This window comes from Vicugna pacos, chromosome 1 (assembly GCF_048564905.1).
Source record: "Vicugna pacos chromosome 1, VicPac4, whole genome shotgun sequence".
Taxonomy (NCBI): Eukaryota; Metazoa; Chordata; class Mammalia; order Artiodactyla; family Camelidae; genus Vicugna; species Vicugna pacos.
The window spans coordinates 119,832,467-119,854,214 of NC_132987.1; the positions used below are offsets into that span (position 1 = coordinate 119,832,467).

Consider the following 21,748-nt stretch of genomic DNA (forward strand, 5'->3'; position numbering starts at 1 on the left):
CCCAGGAATCCTGCTACTGGGCGTATACCAGAAGGAACCCTACTTCAATAAGACACCTGCACCCCAATGTTCATAGCAGCACTATTTACAATAGCCAAGACATGGAAACAGCCTAAATGTCCATCAACAGATGACTGGATAAAGAAGATGGTATATTTATACAATGGAATACTATTCAGCCATAAAAACCAACAACATAACACCATTTGCAGCAACATGGATGTTCCTGGAGAATGTCATTCTAAGTGAAGTAAGTTAGAAAGAGAAAGAAAAATATGATATGAGATCGCTCATATGTGGAATTAAAAAAAAAGAACATAAATACAAAACAGAAACAGACTCATAGACAGAATACAAATTTGTGGTTGTCAAGGGGGCAGGGGGTGGGAAAGGACAGACTGGGATTTCAAAATTTGTAGATACTGACAGGCATATGTAGAATAGAGAAACAAGATTATACTGTATAGCACAGGGAAATATATACAAGATCTTGTGGTAGCTCACAGTGAAAAAAAATGTGACAATGAATATATGTATATTCATGTATAACTGAAAAATTGTGCTCTACACTGGAATTTGACACAACATTGTAAAATGACTATAACTCAATAAAAATGTTTTAAAAAAAGAATAACACTTCCATTCTAATAACAAAAAACTGTTAATCTACAAAATCATACTTTTCTTTGAATGAATCAGAAAGTTGGAGTCACAGGCAAACAACTAGGTAGACCTCATTGCAAAGCATGAAAAACCCTGCAAGGATATAAGGCACAGGTAAAGAATTTTATCTTTGGCACATGGTGAGAGCACAAGGTCCTGGGCATGAAAGCAGGTAAGAAGTAAAGAACTGGAAAAAAGCATAACCTACTTCAGTTTCTACTCTTTACGCACCATGGCCAAAATTCAATAAAATATGACACACACAAGAAAAGTCAGAAAAAAAGAATCAGAGAAGAAATCATCAATAGTTTTGAAACCTTGGTATGGAACTATCAGACAGGGACTTTACAATGACTGTGATTAACACCCATATACTGGTGGGGGATTCAGAAAGAATATTAAAAATACATGAAAGAGATAAATAAAATGTCAAAAACAACAAACACAATATTAACTCTAAAGAATTCCTTAAGCTAATCAGCAGATTGGACATGGCAGAGAACATAACTTGAAGCTAAGTCAATAGAAATTATCCAGATTAAAACAAAAAGTGCAAAAGAGTGAAAAATAAAGAATAGGTTATCCTAGAGCTCTAGCACAATATCAAATGTTCTAACATTGAGCAATTACAGCCTAAAAAGAGAAGCAAAAAAGATAGGAGTTGAAGAAATAATACGTGAAATATGGAAGTCTCTAATACCACCATCAATCAATTTGACTTCACTGACATTTACAGAGCTCTGCACCCTGCATTAGCAGAATGCATACTGGCTGGGAGTACATGTGGAACTGCTATCCAAAGAGACAAGACTGTGGGCCGTAATACAACATGCTGTAAGATAAAATAATACAAATTATATTCTAAGTCCAGAGAAAAACTGAAATTGCAATCAATAGCAGAACTATATCTGGGAAAACCTCAAATATTTGAATATTAAATAATATACATCTAAATAACTCATGAATCCAAGAAGAAATCATGAATAAGTAGAAATATATATATTTAGAGTTGAATAAGAACGTGAAAACAACATATCAGAATGTGTGGGATGCAATTAAAAGCAACACGTAGATGAAAGTTTGTAGCATTAAACATTAGTATCGGAAAAGGAAAAAATCACAAATCAATGATTTAAGCATTCACCTTAAGAGGCTACTATAAGAAGAGCAAATAAAACCCAAAGAAGGGGTAAGTAAGAAAATAATGAGGAAAACTGAAATCAATGAAATAAAAAACAGAAAAACTACAGAGAAAATAAATAAAACCAAAAGCCAGTTCTTTAGGGAAAAAAGTAGATAAGCCTCTAGTTGGACTGATCAAGAAAAAAGAAGGCACAAGTTACAAGTAACTATAATGAAAGAGGCCATCACTGTAGACACTACTTGAATTAAAAGGATAATAGAAAAAAAATATTAGGAATAACTTTGTGCCAATAAATTTGAAAACTTACATTAAATAGATAAATTTCTGGAAAGATACAAATTCTCAAAGATCACTCAAGAAAAAGTAGACAAACTTAATAATCCTCTATCTATAAATAAATTTAATTTTTAGTCAATAACCATCCACAAAGAACATTCAGAGCCCAGACAGCTTCATTACTGAATACTATCTAACACTTAAAGAAAAACATTATCAATTTTACACAAAGTCTTTCAAAAAATACAAGACAAGGGAATACTTTACCACTGATTTTATGAGGCCAGTATCATTTTGATACCGAAATCAAAGACCTTAGAACTCTAGACCAATATCCCTAATGAACATAGACATAAAGATCCTTAACCAAACATTAGGATTTATCAGCATATAAAAACAATAATACGTCATCATCAAGAGAGAATTACTCTATGAATGCAAGGTTGGTTTAAATTCAAAAATTAGTCAGGGAAATTCATCATATCAACAGAGAGAAAAAGAAGCACAATATAATTACTTGAATAGATAAAAAGAAAAAAGAAAAAATATTTTATAGAATGAAACATCCTGATAAAATCTCATAGTAAACTAGTCACAGAATGGAATAACTTGGCAAAAGGTTTCAAAAGACTCACAGCTAACATTATACTTAATTGCAAAAAAAAAGAAATTATTTTCCATCAAAAATCAAGAAAGAGATAAGGATGTCTGGTCTTGCTCTGTTTATTCAACATTGTTCTAAAGAATCTAGCGAGAGCAATAAAAAAAGAAAATGAAATAAAATATATACGATTTAGAAAAGAAGACTGTAACTGTCTTCATTCACAGATGATATATTTACTTGGATAATCAAAGAGTCTACAAAAATGTTGCTGTAAGTGCTTTTAGTAAAGTCACAGGATACATCAAAATACAAAATTCAAAAATAATTTTATTTTATATATTAGTAACAAGCAATTGGAAATTGAAATAAAAAATAAATTTGCATTAAAACATTAAATATTTAGAGACAAATTTAACAAGTCTGGCCTACTGAAAACTACAAAAGTTACTGACAGTTACAGAAGACCTAAATACATGGTTATGGAGCACTATACCATGTTCATGGAAAAAGTTCTCAATATTTTCAGACAGTGATTGAAAGTTTTTTTCTATAAAGGCCAAGTAATCAGTATTTTATGGTTTGCTAGCTGTATGGTTTGTCACAAGTACTTATTTCTGCCACTGAAGCATGAAAGTAGCTAGAGAAAATACATAAACAAAATCAGCATGATTGTGGCCCAATAACATTTATTTACAAAAGCAGGTTTTGGGCAGAATTTGACTTGTTGGCTGACATCTGATATAATGGTATGTGAAAAGCATAGATGTAATATAATTGTAAAGTTGGAAGGGGGGATATACTAACAATACTCACACATTCGGATTAGTTCTGTATCTCCTACCTAATGTATGAAATACAACACCATTCTAAGTAGAAAAAAATTTAATTCACTTTATTTGTAAAGAATTCAAATCATGGATGAAAAAGTCTTTACAATATAATAATATTTTAAAATAATTTCAATACGTTGTTTTCCTCGGTATCAGCTACTGAATATTTTATTAAATGAGACAAAACGAACAAAATCATTCTTATCCCTGTATCTGTTAATTCCTTGGGAAAAGTTAAAAAGTTGTCAAAATGTATAAAATGTGAAATTACAAGAGAAACATGTATAATATAGATCATTTAAAACATAATTCATATGAAAATTCACAGGAGATTTAAACAAATATTTGATGAATAATGAACATATCAGTAAATGTGTGATTGATTTTGGAAAATAATGAAAGCTATCTACTAGTTTACGTATTGGGGTTTTAAAACATGAGAATTTCAGACTAGGAAACTGAATTTTTTTCTCAAAAATTTAAACAGTGAAACAAGTAGCTGCCCTCTTTTCTCCTCAAGATTCCATTATCCTGGGGCTGGGGGACTAAAGCTTTCCTAATCTTGTATAAGCCCATATAAATTGTGATTTGCCTTTACCAAATGGTATTTACTGTCCAATTATTAAGCAGCTACTCTGTGGTGGATCTTGGGCAAGTAGCTGTGGTTACAAAAGTTTGTGGCCTCTTTCTAAATCTCTCTCTCTGAGGTCAGAACTCACTCTGCAGAAATGTGAGCTGCCATATTGTGAGTGCCCTAATGGAGAGGCTTCCAATAGGGTCTCCCTCAACCTACAGTCTGTGAGAAACTGAGTTCTGCCAGCAACCACATGAGTGGGTTGGAAGAGCTTCCCCTGTTGAGCCTTGATATGACTGTATTCCTGGCCAACACCCTGACTGGTAATTTGTTACACAGCAATTACATTGTGAGAAACTAGGTAATTAGGTAACCTTTATTTCCTTTACTTCCACCTGTAAAATTGAGGTAACAGAATCTCCTTCATAGGGTGGTGTATGCATTTATATTTAAGCTAGGGTATGGCATATAGAAATCACACATGATTGTTGTTTGTTTTTTCTAATTTCTGCTTCTAATTATTTAATCATTTTATGAGTAGTTGACTTTATGTCTTTCCCACTCCACAAGACTAAGAATCATGTTGAAATGAACCTCTCCACTTGTCAATCAACATCAATAGAGAGAAAGATACAGTGGTAGGCATTCTCTTGGGTTAATCCTTGAAGTGGAATTTTGTACATTTAAGTGTTAAAATATACTGCTAAGTTGCTTAGTAAAAAGTAGGAGCAATTTTATTTCCACTGGTGGTGGCTGAGGTTAATTTTTTTCCTCACAAATATACACTATTAATCTTTTGATCTTCATCAATACAGCATATATCTCATTAATTTACATGATTTTACTAATTTTGGGGTTGCGTTTGCTTATAGAAAAGTTTAAGCATCTTGTCATGAATGTATCAGTAGTTTGTACTTGCTCTTTGGTGAACACTCTATCTTCTTTGCTTATGTATCTTTTTGTCTTTTTTTCTTTCATTTGTCGAAGCACTTTGGGTCCTAAAAAGTGCTCCTATATTCCTATTTAACAAAACCTTATTTTTGTACTTGTTTTTTTAATTAAGATCGGATGTTGAATATTATGAATACCTTTTTATCATCTATTGAGATGATAAATTTATTGTATCTTTTAAGGATTTGATTTCACAAATTATAAAATGCCTTCTTATGGATAATATGTTCTTCAGGGTAAGGATAAAGAATATTATTGGAACTTAAAAATCAAAGAAAAAACCTTTAATTTTTATTTAAGTGCTTAAATTTGGTCATTTGAAAATCTATAAAGGCTGCTGATGCATTTCTTCAAGTTACTGCAAATTTGGAACCAGATCTAGTTTAATACACACAACCTGAAAATTCAGCCAAATGCAGAATTAAAAAATACATCTATAGTACAGCAAACCAGAACATTTGAAAATGCTATGGGATTTACAAATTATGTAAAACCATGTTACAATCTTGAAAATCTAATGAAATACTGATAGAATGTGAGAAAGTTATAGGATTATACATGTCAAAACCTTAAATGTTTCCTTTTCCTCGAAGAATTTTCACCAGAAAAACACTTATAATAGTTGACACATTCATACTAAAGAATTACAATATAAAATTCAGCTATCTTTGCTAAGCTTTCTGAATTAAATAGCTGAAAGGGATTATCTAATAATTCCTATCTGGACCAAGAGAAGCCTCTGCATTACTAAAAGGTCCTAATGGAGACAGATAAAGCACAGATGCAGTTGAAAACCATTAAATCTTTTTTTTTTAATCTGAAAATGAACCTAACTTGAAGGGTTCCATGATTTATAAATGTGATCACTCTTGCTAACAGAACAATGGTGAACCAGTTCATCCACCCTAAAGACAACAGTCCCAAGGTCAGTACTGGTTAATTTGAGGGAAGTGGACTTGACCATGGTTTGACAGAATTTTCGGTCATCTATTTTAGATTCATCATTATTGTAAAGGGCAATATTTAACACAGTGCATGCTATATTTCAAAACTTTACAATCTTGTTAGCAGAAGGTAAGCACTCTGGGTAATTAGCTGGAAGACAGATGTATAGCAACCAGAAGTCATTAATTAAAAAGCTGTCAGTTTTCTGAGGATAGCTGGGGTCAAGTGGGGACAATTTTAATGCTCCATTTCATGAAAAGGAAACATTCAGGCATTAGGTAAGGCATACACTGACTTACTGGGTAGGATAATACAGTGGGACCTTTCTTATTTATTGAAAAAATATGCCCAGCAGTGTTCTCAAGGACTTAGGGGGTGGGAAGAGCAGAAAAAGGATAGCTTCCTGTCACCAAGTGAGCCTGCTTTGAAGGAGCAGCAAATACAGTCATTGGTTCATCTTTTCTTACACTCTGAAGTCTTGGCTGGTCTGCAGTGAGAACACTTCACTAAGCCAGAAGAACTGGGTTCTAATGCTGTCTCTGAAACTTGTGAATTGTGCCCTTGAGCAAGTGGCCAATTCTCACGGTATTGTTAATTTTATCACATATGAAACGTGAAGAAGACTCCATTTACAGAGTACACAGATTGTTCATACCAAAGGAAGCAAGGCTGCATGAAGGTAAGTGAGTGTCCATGCCTGCATGCTGGGACCAGACGGTGGTCCATGAGCACATGCAGAGTCCCTCAGCAGGGTGGACAAAGATCGATTTGGAGTAGAATATAATAGGAGAGAGGAGATCACTTTTATGCTCCTGGGGTTGCACACAAATGCTAAGGCTGGAAGCGACTCCTTCTCCTCACCAAGGAATCAAATAATAGTCCCTTTCATCCTATGGAGAGGGTGCTGTTGTCCTGAGGAATGAGTTTGTTTCCTTGTTCAGGGGGAGGGCGCTCCTTCTCCGAGAACAGCTGGCGGGTTGAAGGGAGTGAGTAGGTACAAAGACAGAGGTGGGGTGGGACGAGGAGAGAGCAGGTGCCCATAGCAACAGCAGACGCACCTCTTTCAGGCATAGCAGCTGGGAATGGAACCTTGATCTGTGATAGATGGCTGGGTTCTGGGGGTCCTGTTCCAGAGAAGAACCCCAAAGTGGACAGAGGCACAGCACTGAAGCACGGGTCCAGTTCCAGGCTGGAGGGCTATTCCCAAGACCAAAGAAAGAAGCTTCCACATGGTACAAAATGCACCTGTCACGTTTTGTATGTCTGCATCTTTGCGTCAGACATTGTCTGCCGATCCTTAGCACTACTGCTGTCCTTCTAAACTCTTCTCTAATTTACAGCGACGGGAAGCCTGAGGAAAACATCTCCCCAGCTGATTGTGTCCCCAGGTTCTGGTTTATATTTCCTCAGTAAGAAGCACTTGAATATGATTTGGAAGATGCCAGGAAGGAGAAATCACCATTCTCCTTTAGGAGCAGTGAGTTGATGTGTGGGCAAGATGCCAAACATCCAAGTTCCGGAGAACAAACCACTGCTTTAGTTCTCTGGGCGGCTGTAACCACAGATGGGAGGGGCTTCTTGTGGTTCCCACATTTCTCAAATTCCTTAAAGGTAGCTGGATTCCTCCCATCTGTCTACAAATTTGCATGCATCTAATTCCCTGTACTCAACTTCTTCTTAATAAAACACCACACCCTAACTGGGACAGCGTCAAAGTTATTTCTTTTGTACATCTGTATGTTATTGTGTTCACTGTGCAATTCTTTCTTTCTTTAATTTCCTCCTATCTGTCCCGAAGAATCCTATCCAATGAAAACAACTGAATTCAGGTGGCCTAGATTAGGGCCTGCCCAGAGGTTGTTAGAACTTGGTGGTCCACTAGTTTATCACACCAGTTTCATGACTTCAACTCTGTACCTAATCTGTAAAGATCCTTATTTATCATCAGGATGGAATATTTGTCCCTCGTTCACTTATCAGAAAGTAGAACCATGAACTGGCACGAATCAGCACTTACTGACGGGACAAGTGATACTGGAGGCAGCTTAAGTGGCTGGACTTGGCTGGTGCCACCCGGGCTTTGCACTGGGACTGTGGGCGGTGAGGCGCCCCTGCAGCTATGTCTACCATACCGAGTCCTCAGCCACCTGAAGCAAGAGCTCCCCGAACATCTGTCCTCGGTGGGGCTGTCTCTATCCACAAGAGGAGTGCTAGAAAGTTCCTGGGGAAAGACAATGAGAAAGGAGAAAGACAGAGGAGTGGAGAAAAAAGAAGGGAAGGGAAGGCAAGATGGACCCTGGGGTCCAGCATCCTGGTGGCTCTACCAAGGCTCGGGTAACTGCAGCTTCCTTGGATGGGAGTGGGGGTCGGTCTAAGATGGTCTCAGAGTAGCTCCCAGAGCCACAAAGACTCCACTTATTTTGGCAGAGAGAATGGCTGAAGTTTTCCATCCCCAGTGAGTTTTATTCTATCATCATAGGAAGAAAATAAAACAATATGTTGAACACCTATCGTCTCTGTTCTGCTCACTGTCCTTTTCCAAGAGCTCATTGTTGCTCAGTGAGACCCACTGTCCCCACTTGGCGAAGAGACAAGCAGAGCTGCTTTGTGGTACCTGCGGAGCCATGTTTGACTTTGAAGTTCGGTTTATTTTCACCACTAATGTCACAGGTGTGCTACAGCTAAGAGCAGGAAGGGCACAGGGAGAGGGGTGAGAGAAACAGGCAGGAAAGGGGGGGGGGTCCCATCCCACTGCAGCCCTCTGTATGTGTTAGAGAGTGGAAGGAAAAAAGAACTCCACAAATTAAGAACAACTTCACCTTTGCCTGTAAAAGAAAGCGACACGGACAGCTGCAGAAAGTCAATAAACACTGGCTGTGGATGTAACACCTTTCCACACAGAAAACCAAAGAGGATCAATGAAAACTGTAGGCAGAAGCTTACAAATACTCACTACCACAGACCAAAGTAAAAAAGCAATAGAATTACAGTGGACATAAAAAAAGATCTGAGTAAATGGACTCTCCATGATACTGTCTGGGAGGCTCAACAGGTGAGTGATGCTGCTGTTCTCCATGGCAACCTTTAAATTTATTACCATCTGCCGAGCTTTCCAGAATATTATTTTTTAGTTTGATAAAATTTGCCTAACATTTATCTAGAGGAAACACACAAACAAAAATTCATGTGAGAAATCTAGGACATTAAAAAAAAATTTTAGGGGAGGTGGTAACTAGGTTTATTCATTTACTTATTTTAATGGAGGCACTGGGGATTGAACCCAGGACCTCATGCATGTTGAGCAGGCACTCTACCACTGAGCTATACCCTCCCCTCCAGGACATTTTTGAAAAAGAAAAATAATGAGGGGAGGATTGTTGTATGAGATATTAAAACACATTAGGAAGAGACAGATCTCTAATATGTATGGTCCTGGGGCAAGAAAGATGGATCACTGCTACAGAGAGAGGGATTCAAAAACAGACTTCAGCAGATGCTTGTTTTTTCACAGACTATAAAGGAATTCAAGTTAGTGGGAAAAGGTTGGGCTATTCAATAGATGGTTTTAGGACAATTGGCTGACCATGCGAGCTGATGATGATGACAATGATGATGATAACAGATAATGTATACTGACTAACTGCTGTGTGCCAGGCACCATGGTAAGTGTTTTCCACAAATCATCTTATTAAGTCATCACATTAATCCCCTTATTTTATTTGCTTCCCATAGGAGGAAGCTGTGGTTCATGCAGTAATTTTCCTGTAGTAACCCAGAAAGATGGTATGTCTGGGGTTTGAACTCAGCTCACTTTAAGTGATGATTTCTACTATCTCTCCTTTATTTTTCTGAAATAAAGCCCAAATTTAATAAATCTTGGTATATAAACAATAGGATTTAAGTTTAAAGGGTTTAAAGGTGGCAGCATAAAATAAGCATTACTTTCCTTCCTGGAAACCATACAAAAGCAAATTGGAGAAACAGGAATAGAAAACACAAACTCTTTTATTTTTTTTGCAGGAATTAGAAAATGGCTAAAACTCAACCACAAAATAGCTAACTGGGCAACCAACAGTGTACACTGAGTAGAGGTACAAGCAGAAAGACAAGGAGAGATGGACCATGGCTGGAACTCTGAGCATGCATCAGCAGAGTATGCATTGTACAAGCTGGGGGCACATCAGAGACACAAAACGGACATCAGTGACCACAGTGCGCCCGGGCTGGGTGGGGCAGGAGCCTCCTTGGACCTAGTGTGGGTCTAAGAACCAGTGAAGGACAGCTCAGTGAGGCACCAGGCATTTTCACAAAGCAATTTCTTCCTGAGGATATGTATTTTCTTCATGTGAACACGAAAGAGGAAGCTAGCAAGGAGCAAATGAGCAAAGACACCACAAAAAAAAATGGAAGAATAAAATAGGGAGAGGAATCAGCTACCAAAATCTCATCAGAAAAATGTCATGTCTATGAAGCAAGAACTTGAGAAAGAATGAATTGTGAGCTGGCAGAACTAGAGAAAGAAGGGGAAAAATAAAATCACAAAAATGAGGGCAAAATTGGAGAGAGCACAAAGGAGAACAGATTTTGTGGGGGGGGGAGAAACAGAGAATAAACATAAAAAGTTAAAAATAGAAATTAAATAAGTTTAAAAATCAGAGAGAAAATGACAACTCTGGAAGACAGGTCAAGGGAATCTAACGCCACCATAATTGGAGACACTGAAAACAAAATGCGAACATTGACAAGAAGAAATATTTAAAGATATGATTCAAGAAAAATTTTCTTACATGCAAGGTGATTTGAATCTGCATATGAAATAGGCATGCCACAACTGTGGGAAAACTGACCCCAAATGAATAACATCAAGGCACAGACTATAAATTTACTGGAATTCAAAGTCAGCTCTTTGGTGTATTCAGGGGAAAAAAAATAAAGTTCTTTCTAAGAGGAAATCAGGCAGCCTCCATTCTCTCCCTGGAAGTAATGCAAGCTACTAATCTCCTTCCAACTAAACTGACTAATGTGCAAAAAGGCAGGAATCAATATGAACAAAGAACCTGGGATATTCCTCACTGGAAAACGACAGCTGAAGGATGAGTGTTGAACACAGATCAATCTGACATGGAACTGAGGTGATGCTAACGTGGGCCATATGGTGGCAGAGCAGAACGTAGAAGGGATAAGCCCTGACCACAGAGAAAGTGTTCATCATTAAAAAAAAAAAAATTAGGCTATTTGAAAATGTACCATTGCTTATTCTGGGAATTGGGCTGTGTCTACAGAGAGAGAGGCCCAAACTCCTGATGTTGACCCCAGGCTGATTTGCTCTCCTGGTGTTTTTCCATCTCAGTAAATGTCACCTCTACCTCCTCTCAAAGACCCGGGCTTCATATTTAGCTCCTCCCTTTCTCTCAAACATCCAGCCCATCAGCCAGATAGATTCAGAAACCAACTGCCCCTTCTTGACTGCTGGTTCACCCAAGCCACATCACAGCAAAGGCCTCCTAACAGGTCTCCAGCTGCAAATCCCCCCCTCCGCACAATCTGCTTTCAACAGCGGGGCCAAATGGATCCTATTAAAACACTGCTCGAGATTTTCAAATATTAACTACTATATATAAAAATAGATAAAAAACCCAATTTCTCCTGTGAAGGACATGGAACTGTATTCAATGTTTTGCAATAACCTTTAATGAAAAAGAATATGAAAATGAATATATGTATATATATATATGCATGACTGGGACATTATGCTGTACATTAAAAATTGACACTGTAACTGCCTATAGTTCAATTAAAAAAAAAATGCTGTGCAGAGCACACAGCTTCCCTTCATTACTCCAGTAGCCTCCTAAGTATTGGTTTCCACTCCGTAGAGGAGGAGAGGAGAGCGTCACTGTCACGACTGATTCTAATTCCCACGCCTGCACTCCCCACCGACCTCCAGGCAAAGCCACATCTTTAAAATGACTGATGAGGAATCTGACCTGCTGGGACCTCTAGAACCTCCTTTTACTCACTCTGCAGTGAGTGAGCAGGACCTCACTCCAGTGTTTTCCTTAGTGTGTCTGAAACATTCCAGGTATAGACCCACTTCTGTCCCTGACTGTGGTCACCTGACCTTCAGTGCTCCCCCAGATATGCACCTGGCTCACCTCCCATTTCTTTTAAGTTTTTGTTCAAATGTCACCTTCTTCTGGGGCCTTCTCTGACCACCTTATTTTAAATGCAAACTACTCTCCACTGCTCTCTCACCCCCTACACCTGGCATGCCTTGACTCTTGCCCTTGGACATGGCTATGACCACAGCTTCCCTGGAAATCAGAAGTGGTCCTAACTGTAGGCAGCCAGAGAGCAAAGGATGTCCAAGTCAACCACGGGCCGGTGAAGTGTGTATCGCTTGCATTAGCAGCCCCTATTTGTCCCCCCGCAGCTAACAAGGGGATGGCTCCAGTCCCCAGAACAGCAATTGAAACCTATTTCCTCCAGTGTAAATGACACACATTTGTTTAGCTATGGAGTTCTGGGAGCACAGGTGAGGTCCACCACGGTATTAAGCCCTGATTTTTTTTCAGATCTCTTTTAGACAAGAGACCATTTGTTCATGTAAAAGAAAAAAAAATCAGGAGACAGAATTGAATATCTTAGACTTTGTGTATCCAGACCCAAGGTCAAAAATGTAATAACATTATTTTTCAGCAAAGATTGTCTCATTTCTGCAACATCTGCCCTTAAACCACTGCAATTTACTTTGGAATTCTGCCACCCCAGGATTAAATTGTTGCATCTCACAGAGGAACAGCCTGCATACGTTTACTTATTTTATTATTTTTTTCTCTTTTTTGGTGTGTGTCACACATAGGGGAGCTGCACTTATGCTCTCAGTGACTATTTGATTATGGGAAACACACTCCACAGTGTGGCTGAATTTTTCTTAAGAAACATCTTTATTACTTGCACAATTAAAATAGTAATACACAATTTCCCCCTATTCTATTGAAAAATATTTTAAAACCAAGCATAATAACTGGTATTAATTTCACTGTAAAAAACAAGCAATACTATAAACTGCGGGAGGGAGCATAAGTGAAAAAGATGATGACCAGCGGCCAATGCATACTGAAATCTACAGAAATTGATTATTCTTTGAGCCAGCAATTCTACTTATAGAAATGTATCCCCAGAGATAAAATGGACACATGTACAAAGATCAGTGAGACGGAAGTCACTGTGACATCTTTATAACTGAAAAACTGGAAGAATCAAACAATATCCAGCAATAGAGTTGGACACCTGTAGTTGCCTAGAGTCCATCCTCCCCTCTCACTTAGTGAAAGAGCTTGTGTTGTAGACATGATGTCCACAGGCTTAGCTATAATACGGCCTGCAGACCACCCCTGGGCACTGAGCAGAATAGATTTATGAGATACTCTGGATAGACCCTTAGAGGGAACTGACTCTGTGTGCTCTTCCTCCTCCATGGAAATGCAGAAGTGGTCACTGGACCTCAGTGGCCATTAACTGATGGTAGGAGATGCTTTTGAAGAGTGGCAGAGAGGAAGATGTAAACAGTGGGGGTCTCTGATGACTCGGGAGAAAAACTAATCCTGACCTATCTATACCCAGACTCCTATTATGAGAAGGAATAAACCCTTGTAGCATTAGGTCACTGAACTCAGTCCTAATAAAGGCAAGAGAAGTTAGGCGTACTCATTGATGTATGAATATAAACTCGACAAAGATATTAAAAAGCCACACTGAACACCCATATTTGTTGTCATGGAAAGACATTCACAGCCCATTAACTGTAGAAAGAAGATTATAGGACAGAAAGAATCATATGCTCACAATTTTTTAGAAAAACACAAAATTACATGCATATCTACAGATGTGTGTGTATATATATATATAAACCAGGGTATGAACTTGAAAAACTAGATAAAATTGTTTACAGTATTTATCTTTGATTATCTCTAAGTGATGTTATTCAAGTGGAATTTTAACTTTTAAAAAATTTGCTGAAAATTCTAATTTTTCTTTAATGATTTTAAGTTGCATGCAAATTTCAAAGATAAAAAGGCTTCTATAATTTAATCTGCACATCAGTGATGGGAAGGAATAAAGTGTCTGTAACACCCGTAACAGTCAAAGGGTTATTTAATCTATGAGAAACACTTACAAATAAATGAGACAGGGAGGTAAGTGTACAAGTAGCATGAATATTAAATTCCCTAAAGGGGAAACAGAAGTGGCCCATACAGAAAGGATAAAACATTTTAAACATCATTAGTAATCTAAATTTGTAAATTAAAACGGGAAGCATTTCACCCAACACATGGTCGAAATCATGGAAAAAAAGGCTATCTGGCGAGAATGCAAGAAACACACAGTCTCCTACTACTGGTCAGTGTGTCAATTGCCCTAATATTTTCCAGTGTGTCCTGGTCCAGAGGAGATCAAGAACGTGGTCACAGTATTTACAGGAATTTGCCTCAAGAAAGTAATGACACACATGCACATTGATTAACACACAAGGATGCTCAGTGCTGCAGTGCTCGCAGTAGTGAGAAGCAGGAAGCACCCTAAGGGGGAGGGAACATCACACAACGGCAAACATTAGAAATGATTTTGAAGAAGAAAAGTGTCACGGAAAATGTTTGTAATATCACATAGTCTCATTTATATAAACTAAAATTAAATGTATGCTGTTTGTTTGCATGTAAGGCAACACAGGGGTACAAATGTGCCCCAAATAAAAAGTTTCATGGGCAGATACTCTGAATAACAGGCTTTTATTTGGGGATAAAGTGCTTTTCACACGGACAATGTGTGCTCCGTGCTACAGGGGAGTAGCCTTAGGAATTTAAAACAAGTTTAATTGATTCTTCCCCCCACTAAATGGTATCAGCACTCTCTTTCCTCCCTCTGCTCTCTCTCTCTCTAGTATTTATTTATTTGTTGTTTGTTTATTTATCCCATCAGCATATATTTGGCCCTCAACTATTTAATAAATAAGTTACTGGATTAAGATATGTAAATGAGAAAAGAAAGAGAATTGTCAATACTTTCGTAAGCAGAGTTAAGGAAACTTTCCTGGAGAAGTTGACAGGATTGACATAAATTATTCTTACGGTGTCTAGAACGGCTTCCCCGTTGGTTTCCACATTGCACATTTCTATTCATGTAATGTTTACAGTGTTACCTCACCACTGAGAAATGCTGCTTTGCTTTTGAAGAGAAAACATGATTAAGGATGAAAGTTTGTTATTAAAAAGAGAATACTAAGGAGATGACGGGTCATTTTTACATCTAAGGTATCTAGGTAAATAAAGCAACCAGTCATTTTATTTTAACCTTCTAAAACCACTTAAGCTTACTTGTCTAAATACTGGGGAAATAATTTTCCAACGATGAGTAATTCTGACAATTTATATTGTGTCTCCAGATGTGTGGGCTTGCAGGGGTCTCCAAGCAGATTGTGGTTATCCAACATACGCAGTCAAGGTAGAGCTTTTCCTGGTGCTGAAATAACATACATGAACCACCTGCCTTCCCTACGTGGTCTTTCCAGGGGTATGTTACATAGGACACTTCATGGTCTGAATGAAAACACTCAGGTGGGTTTCCAGGGGTGTATATGAGGGAAGGAGTCACTTGGTGGAGGTGGCACATATCTACTTGCAAGAAACATCTCTGGAAAAAATGCTCATCTCATCCTCTAGAACATAACATACATTCAGTAGATACCAAGCAAATTAAGTAACTTAAACTCATACCTTTAGAGAATTTCCATACGATAGTGGGGACAGGATAACCCTCAGCTGAGCAATTGAGGATAACAGCTTTGCCATAAATCCCATCCTGGTCCCGTGGCTGAACCACAAACTTGGGAGGAACTGAAAAGAGAAAAATGTTACCAGTAATTCAGACAAGATTGCGACTTATTAAAGGTGTGATTTTTAAGAAATCCAAGAATTATAATGAACATTAAAATACAAAGAATGCTTTACATATATGGAAAAATAAAACACAAGGTTTGTAATTTGGGATCAATTAAGGAAGTAACCTCAGTGCAGGTGATTTTTCTTATTTATATCAATGATCTTTTGCAGCTGGAAGTTGCTTTGCACTGGGGAACACTGGACCCCTGAGTGTGGCGGTTTGACTAAAGCCAGGGAATATGGTATTCTGTCTTTGATTTGTGTGATGGAATGTTTCAGGGATCCATTCTTGGGAGTGAAATGTTTAAAACATCTGATATCTTGTCTTCCTCTAACAAGAGATGAAGGGAGAATTACTAGGCCCTTTCTAAATGCAAAAAAGAACAAACACGGTATTGCACTTTTCCCAAAAATCTGATGAAGACACATACAACATTGTTCCTGATGTCAGTACCCTTCTGGGCCAAAAGAGGCCTATGGAGGCCAGCTGAAGTGAGGTACCATGATGGCTTTACAGAGCATGTATTTTTTTTTTAAATCAAGTTAAGTAATTACTTATTTGGTGAGTTTTGTGAGGTACTGAAAATAACCCATCCCTACACAAAACAGACACATGCATTCTGTTTACAACATACCTGCCAAGAGAAAGCAAATGCTTTAAGTTATTGCGACTGTAAGAGTATTCAAGTCTTCTCTTAAAGAGAAGATATCGATTCCTCTAAGAAAGGCAGCATCTAAAAGTGTTAAAATCCCCAAATATTTTCCAGCAGATCAGTGATTAATTATAGGATGGATGTACAATGAGACATTCCCAAGGCTACGTGACACGATATGGATTATGTCCACCATATATTAGATACGCAGCAAATGTGGGTGTTCTTCTCCTTCTCACAATTCCCAGTAAGACTAATCTTTTCTGTCTTGCAACTTCCAGAATTCTTCATTTTGAGGCAGAAACGTGGACCTAGGTGCTACAGATATCTAGGAATTGCAGCCACCACATGAAGTGAACGGGGAGAAGGTTAGGGTCTACATTGGTTAGGCTCTTAGAAGCACGCTGAAATGCTATGAGCCACAGTCAACATCAATTTGCCTACAAAACAGCCAAGGAGGAGAAAACAGTATCAAGACAAGAAACAGCTGGAGATGGAACTCTCTGCTATGTCCCTGGAAGCAACAACAGAGTGATGACTAAGAGCACAGAGCCAAAGGCTAAACACCTGGGTTTGATCTTTTGCTCTTCAACTTTGCTACTCTTAGCTGAACGATCTTGCGCAAGTTATCAAATGTCTCTTGGCTTTGATTTCCTTACCTGAAAACTGGGGACTCATTTCATAGAACTGGTATGGGGATAAAGTGAATCCAGATTGTAACATTTCTCAGAACAGTGCCTGATAGATATTAAGTGCTGTTAAGAGTGTCGGTTAATTTAGTAAATGTAGGTATGTCCAGCTTTAACATCATTAACAAACACAGTTTCCAACTCGCAAACTAAGTAATTTACACAGCCGAGGGGTCTTTTCAATATTGCTTAATTAGTAAGAAATTTTACCTCATTTATTTTGAGATGGTATTCTGAGACAAATGTCAATCAAATGCAAATATATTTAAAATAAGGTGATAAGGATTGTCTGTCTCATGGTGAGAAAATTATTCCTAGAAAAAAATGCTGGAGATTTTCTAGAGCAAAGTCTTCTAGTAAAATTAAACAACCTCAAGTATAGATTATAAAGTTTAAGACATCATGTCAGAATCAGTCTGTCCAGGGTGAAAGGTAAATATGCAGTCATCTGCATTCTGTGTCCATTTGACTCAAATTCTGCTAAGAACAAGGAATCTCTTGTCAAATGGGCAAGATAACTAACCTCTTGCATTCTCTCCTGCTGAATATCTAATTATAATTGATCCACGATCCTTCCTGCAGTTTGGTTCTAATCCAAAGAAATGTTACTTAAAAACTGATCATAGATGTTTACACAGGAAATAATCATTGACAAATTACATATAAGGTAATTACAGATGGAAATATCCTATTAAAATTGAGAATTATCTGTCATATGCCCCTCTTTAATCTCCTTGTATTGGGTACTGGTTCTTCCTTGAAAATGTGTCACGTATCCTCAAAGTCTCCTCAGTGCTGTGTCCTAGTCATGACAGGAAGGCAGAGTGGGTGGTGAAGTGCAACATGCCTTTTGTCCATCTAGTTTCAGCACTTCTAGCTTGGACAGCTCCACACATCATGTCTGAGCATCAAGAACAGGAGTCTCTTTGTTGTCTCAGGGCCTTCTGTAAAGCAACGAACACTCACCTTCACAGGTGCAGCCCACTGGTGTGGGAGACTATCATCTACCAATGAGGGAGGGGCGTCAGGATAAATGCCCTGCCTCTCCACCCTCTAATCCTGTGGGACAATTCTGAGGTGTGTTCTATGCCTGCGCTGCTCAAACATTAGAGGGAATCTGAGTCACCTGAAGAGCTGATTAAAACCCAAATTGTTGAACTCTGTCTCCACAAATTTTGACTCCGGAGGTCTGAGATAAGATGCAAGATTCTGCCTTTCCCCATAAGCTCTCAGGTCATGCTGAGACCAACTTTGAGAATCATTGCTCTGTGTGATTCCTTGGAGGGTTCCCAGGAGGATCCTATACCTCACCCTTTGCTTTCAGGGGAACTTAGCCTGAGACAAGGCCAAAACTGGCTCTTACCTGGCTTTCTGAAATAGCTTCCTAACTGGTCTACCTGCTGCTGCCTGCCCTACTTGAATCCATTCTCCACACACTAGCCTGCAAGATCCTTCTAAGACACAAATTGCATAATATGACTTCACTGCTTAAAAATCACCAGTGCTGTCCCATTGTCCCTTGATACAATCCAAACCCTCACAGTATTCTGAAGGCTGTTTATGACTTGGGTTCTTGGTCTCCAGTATCATCTCTTGACCTTCTCCTCTTGCAGGTTTTGTTCCAGACTGCCTATTCTCCAGTTCCCCCTGGGTTTTCACACATGCTCCTGCATTTCTTTGTTTAACACATCAATTATTATTTACATCTCCCCTCAAATTTCACTTAGTCTGCGACACCTTTTCTGATGCTGTGGACAAGACTTAGTGCCTCCACAGAATCCTGTGTTACTCTGTCATAGCCTTTACCACACTTGTTTGGTATTGTTGGTTTAAATGCCTGTCCCCTACATCCAGCTGTACACCCCAGGGCAAATAAGAATCATCCGTTTCTTGCAGACCATTGCACCCCAGCACACAGCACCGTGCTGAAACATATAAAGTATTCTGCAAATGTTTGTTGAATGGACAAATGAATAAAGGGATATTATTATTATAGTTTTAAAGAGTAAGAAATAGACCTTATCCAAGCAGCATGGCTCAATTAATAACTCAGATCAGAAGAACCTCAGTGCACAAGGTCTTTGAGTAGGATGGGTCCAAAAACACCGTATGATGGAAGAAAGCAGAGAGTACTATAGGAAGATTTTGGCCATTAAGATACAGAACAGAAGGTGGAAGGATGGAGAGCCACCAAGACTGTGACAACTTGGGCCAAAACTTATGATAGGACCCAAAGACTGAAGACTCTGTAATGTCTTGGTTATAATTCCCCAAAGTTGCAGGTTTCCTTGAAAAAACTTCTATTTTGGTTTCCTTTTATTTGCATAACACCTAACTTTTAGTGAGCATAGCTACCAATATAGTTGGATTTCCAACAGTGAGGCTTTTCCAGTGGGGATGAGGGTGGTTCAAGAGGTGAAAGGAATGGGTTCAACCAAACAATTAAGTCACATCCCCAAAAGGCAGTGTAGGCCTTGTTGCCATGCATTTCTCTGAACCACAGTTGGATGCACATCACTCCTGCCCCCCCTAAAAAGAGTAATTTGAGATACATGTTTTAAAACACCCAGATCCTGTCATGGGACCCACGTGATTCGACAGTATTTGAAGTCCCAAAGGGATTCCTTTGAGGGAGAGCTGCCTGCCCATGATGCTTAAAATGAGGGTTGTTTAAAATACATGATCTTTGACTTGGTCTGTTTCTTAAAGGAAAGAATTATTTTTGCTGTTTTTAAGGGAGATACAGTATGTTTATCCTAGGACAGGTACTTTTCAGTCTTAGGTGCAGACCGTTGTTTTATGTTTGGAATTCATGGCCTCTAAGTAGCTGTATATCTCTGAAGAATGGATGCAAGCTTCCCTAGCTGACAACAGGGACAGGGATTCAGTTTTACTGAATAAAACTCGAAGCTATTCGGTGTTGGCAGTGGATGGTGGGGGTGCTGTGTAGATAAATACTGCCATTTTCTGCTGGATGGCATTTAGTCAAGACAGTGACTAATCAAAGTCTAGGTAAGATTTAATTTATGACACTGGAAACTAAACTCCAATGGCTTCCCATCACACTCAGAATTGATGACTTGACTCCTGCCTTCAAACCTTCCCCTACTTTCCTACTGAGTGGTTTCTTGCTGTCCTTTGAATGCACAAAACTCACTCCTGACTCAGGGTCTTTGTTCTTGTTGGTTTCTGACTGTAACTCGCTTCCTATAGAGAGACCTGTGTTTCACCCCTTTTTGGTCAAGTCTCTTCTCAAAATTCTCTCTGGAAAGTCTAATCCTGCCCATCCTAACATGCCATCCCCTCATCGCTCTCAATCCTCTTTCCAGGATTTACTTTTCACAGCACAGGTAGACACCTGACATCATATGTGTGTTATTCTCTCTCCTCCACTGGAATGTGAGTTTTACAGGGCGGGGACTTGGTCTCTCTGTGTCAGTCACCACTGTGCCCCCAGAACATCTATTACAAAATAGGTGCTTGGTAAATATTTGTTGGCAAAAGTGATCGGATGCATGAAGCAAAATGATAGCGTGAATATGGTATCAAAAACTGGACCCATAAACAGCAACAAGATAGCGGCCTCATATAACTTCTATTTTTCCTGCCAAGCAAAGGGCAAGTAGGGGCTTTTTACATAGCATGTTTGTTTCTCTACGTGGCAGTTCATCATTAAAAGCCAGAAACAACAGAGACCCGTCAGAAGATATAAAGAAGTGTAAGAAAACTGACCTTTGGAATCACAGATAGGAAATCATAGTGTTGGCAGCTTTTCTCTCAGTGGTGCAGAGCCAATAATAGGAAGCAAAGGGCAGGTGCTTTTTGCCATTAAGTCCAGCACTTCCCCTCCAAATGGCTTCATCAATGCCAAGGTCACCCAACTGAGCAAGACATTAGGGTGATTATCAGTCCACCGCCAGTGCTTAAGCCCTGGGGCATGTATATAAGAGCTAATGGCATTTTATCTTTTAATTTCACTTATGATAACAGCAATTTATTTTAAATTAAGTCTTCATAAATCTTCCCAGTGACCCAAACTACCAAAAACGTGCTAAGCTTTACAATGGCCCAAAGTCATATGACTCTGGTATAAGGAATAACCAGGAACTGGGTCCTGAAATTCCATTTCAATCATACCCCCATTCTTCCCACACCTCAGCTTTAACCTCCAACTCCCACACACAAATTCTTCCCAACTGCTGTAGATTCTTCAAAAATATATTGTAATTTTACCTTTTTGACTGTGTTCCCAAGGCCATCATTCTAATTAATTGCCTGATACTTGGATTATCCTCAGCCTTTTCTATGTAATGTGTCCTCAATCATGTTCCAAAGTTATGTAGATGTGAGTAGATGTAGCAGGAAGGGAGAGACAGAAGGAGAAGAGCAGGGAAGAGAGTCACCATCCCCTGAGGGCTCATTATGTGTCTGGGGCTGTGATAAATAAATACATTATTTTACTTAACCCCCAGAAAACC

The 21,748-nt window shown here is 38.7% G+C and overlaps 1 protein-coding gene and 1 non-coding gene across 2 annotated transcripts in view; both read right to left on the reverse strand.

Annotated features, from left to right (window-relative positions):
• Positions 1-21,748, reverse strand: part of DSCAM (DS cell adhesion molecule) — a 667,301-nt gene that overhangs the window by 184,309 nt on the left and 461,244 nt on the right. Inside the window, exon 11 of the mRNA XM_031684569.2 lies at positions 15,764-15,883. Coding sequence (XP_031540429.2) covers positions 15,764-15,883 — 120 coding nt within the window. The remainder of the gene's footprint in view (positions 1-15,763; positions 15,884-21,748) is intronic.
• Positions 9,247-9,319, reverse strand: TRNAV-AAC (transfer RNA valine (anticodon AAC)). The gene has a single exon. It is a non-coding gene; the product is annotated as a tRNA-Val (tRNA).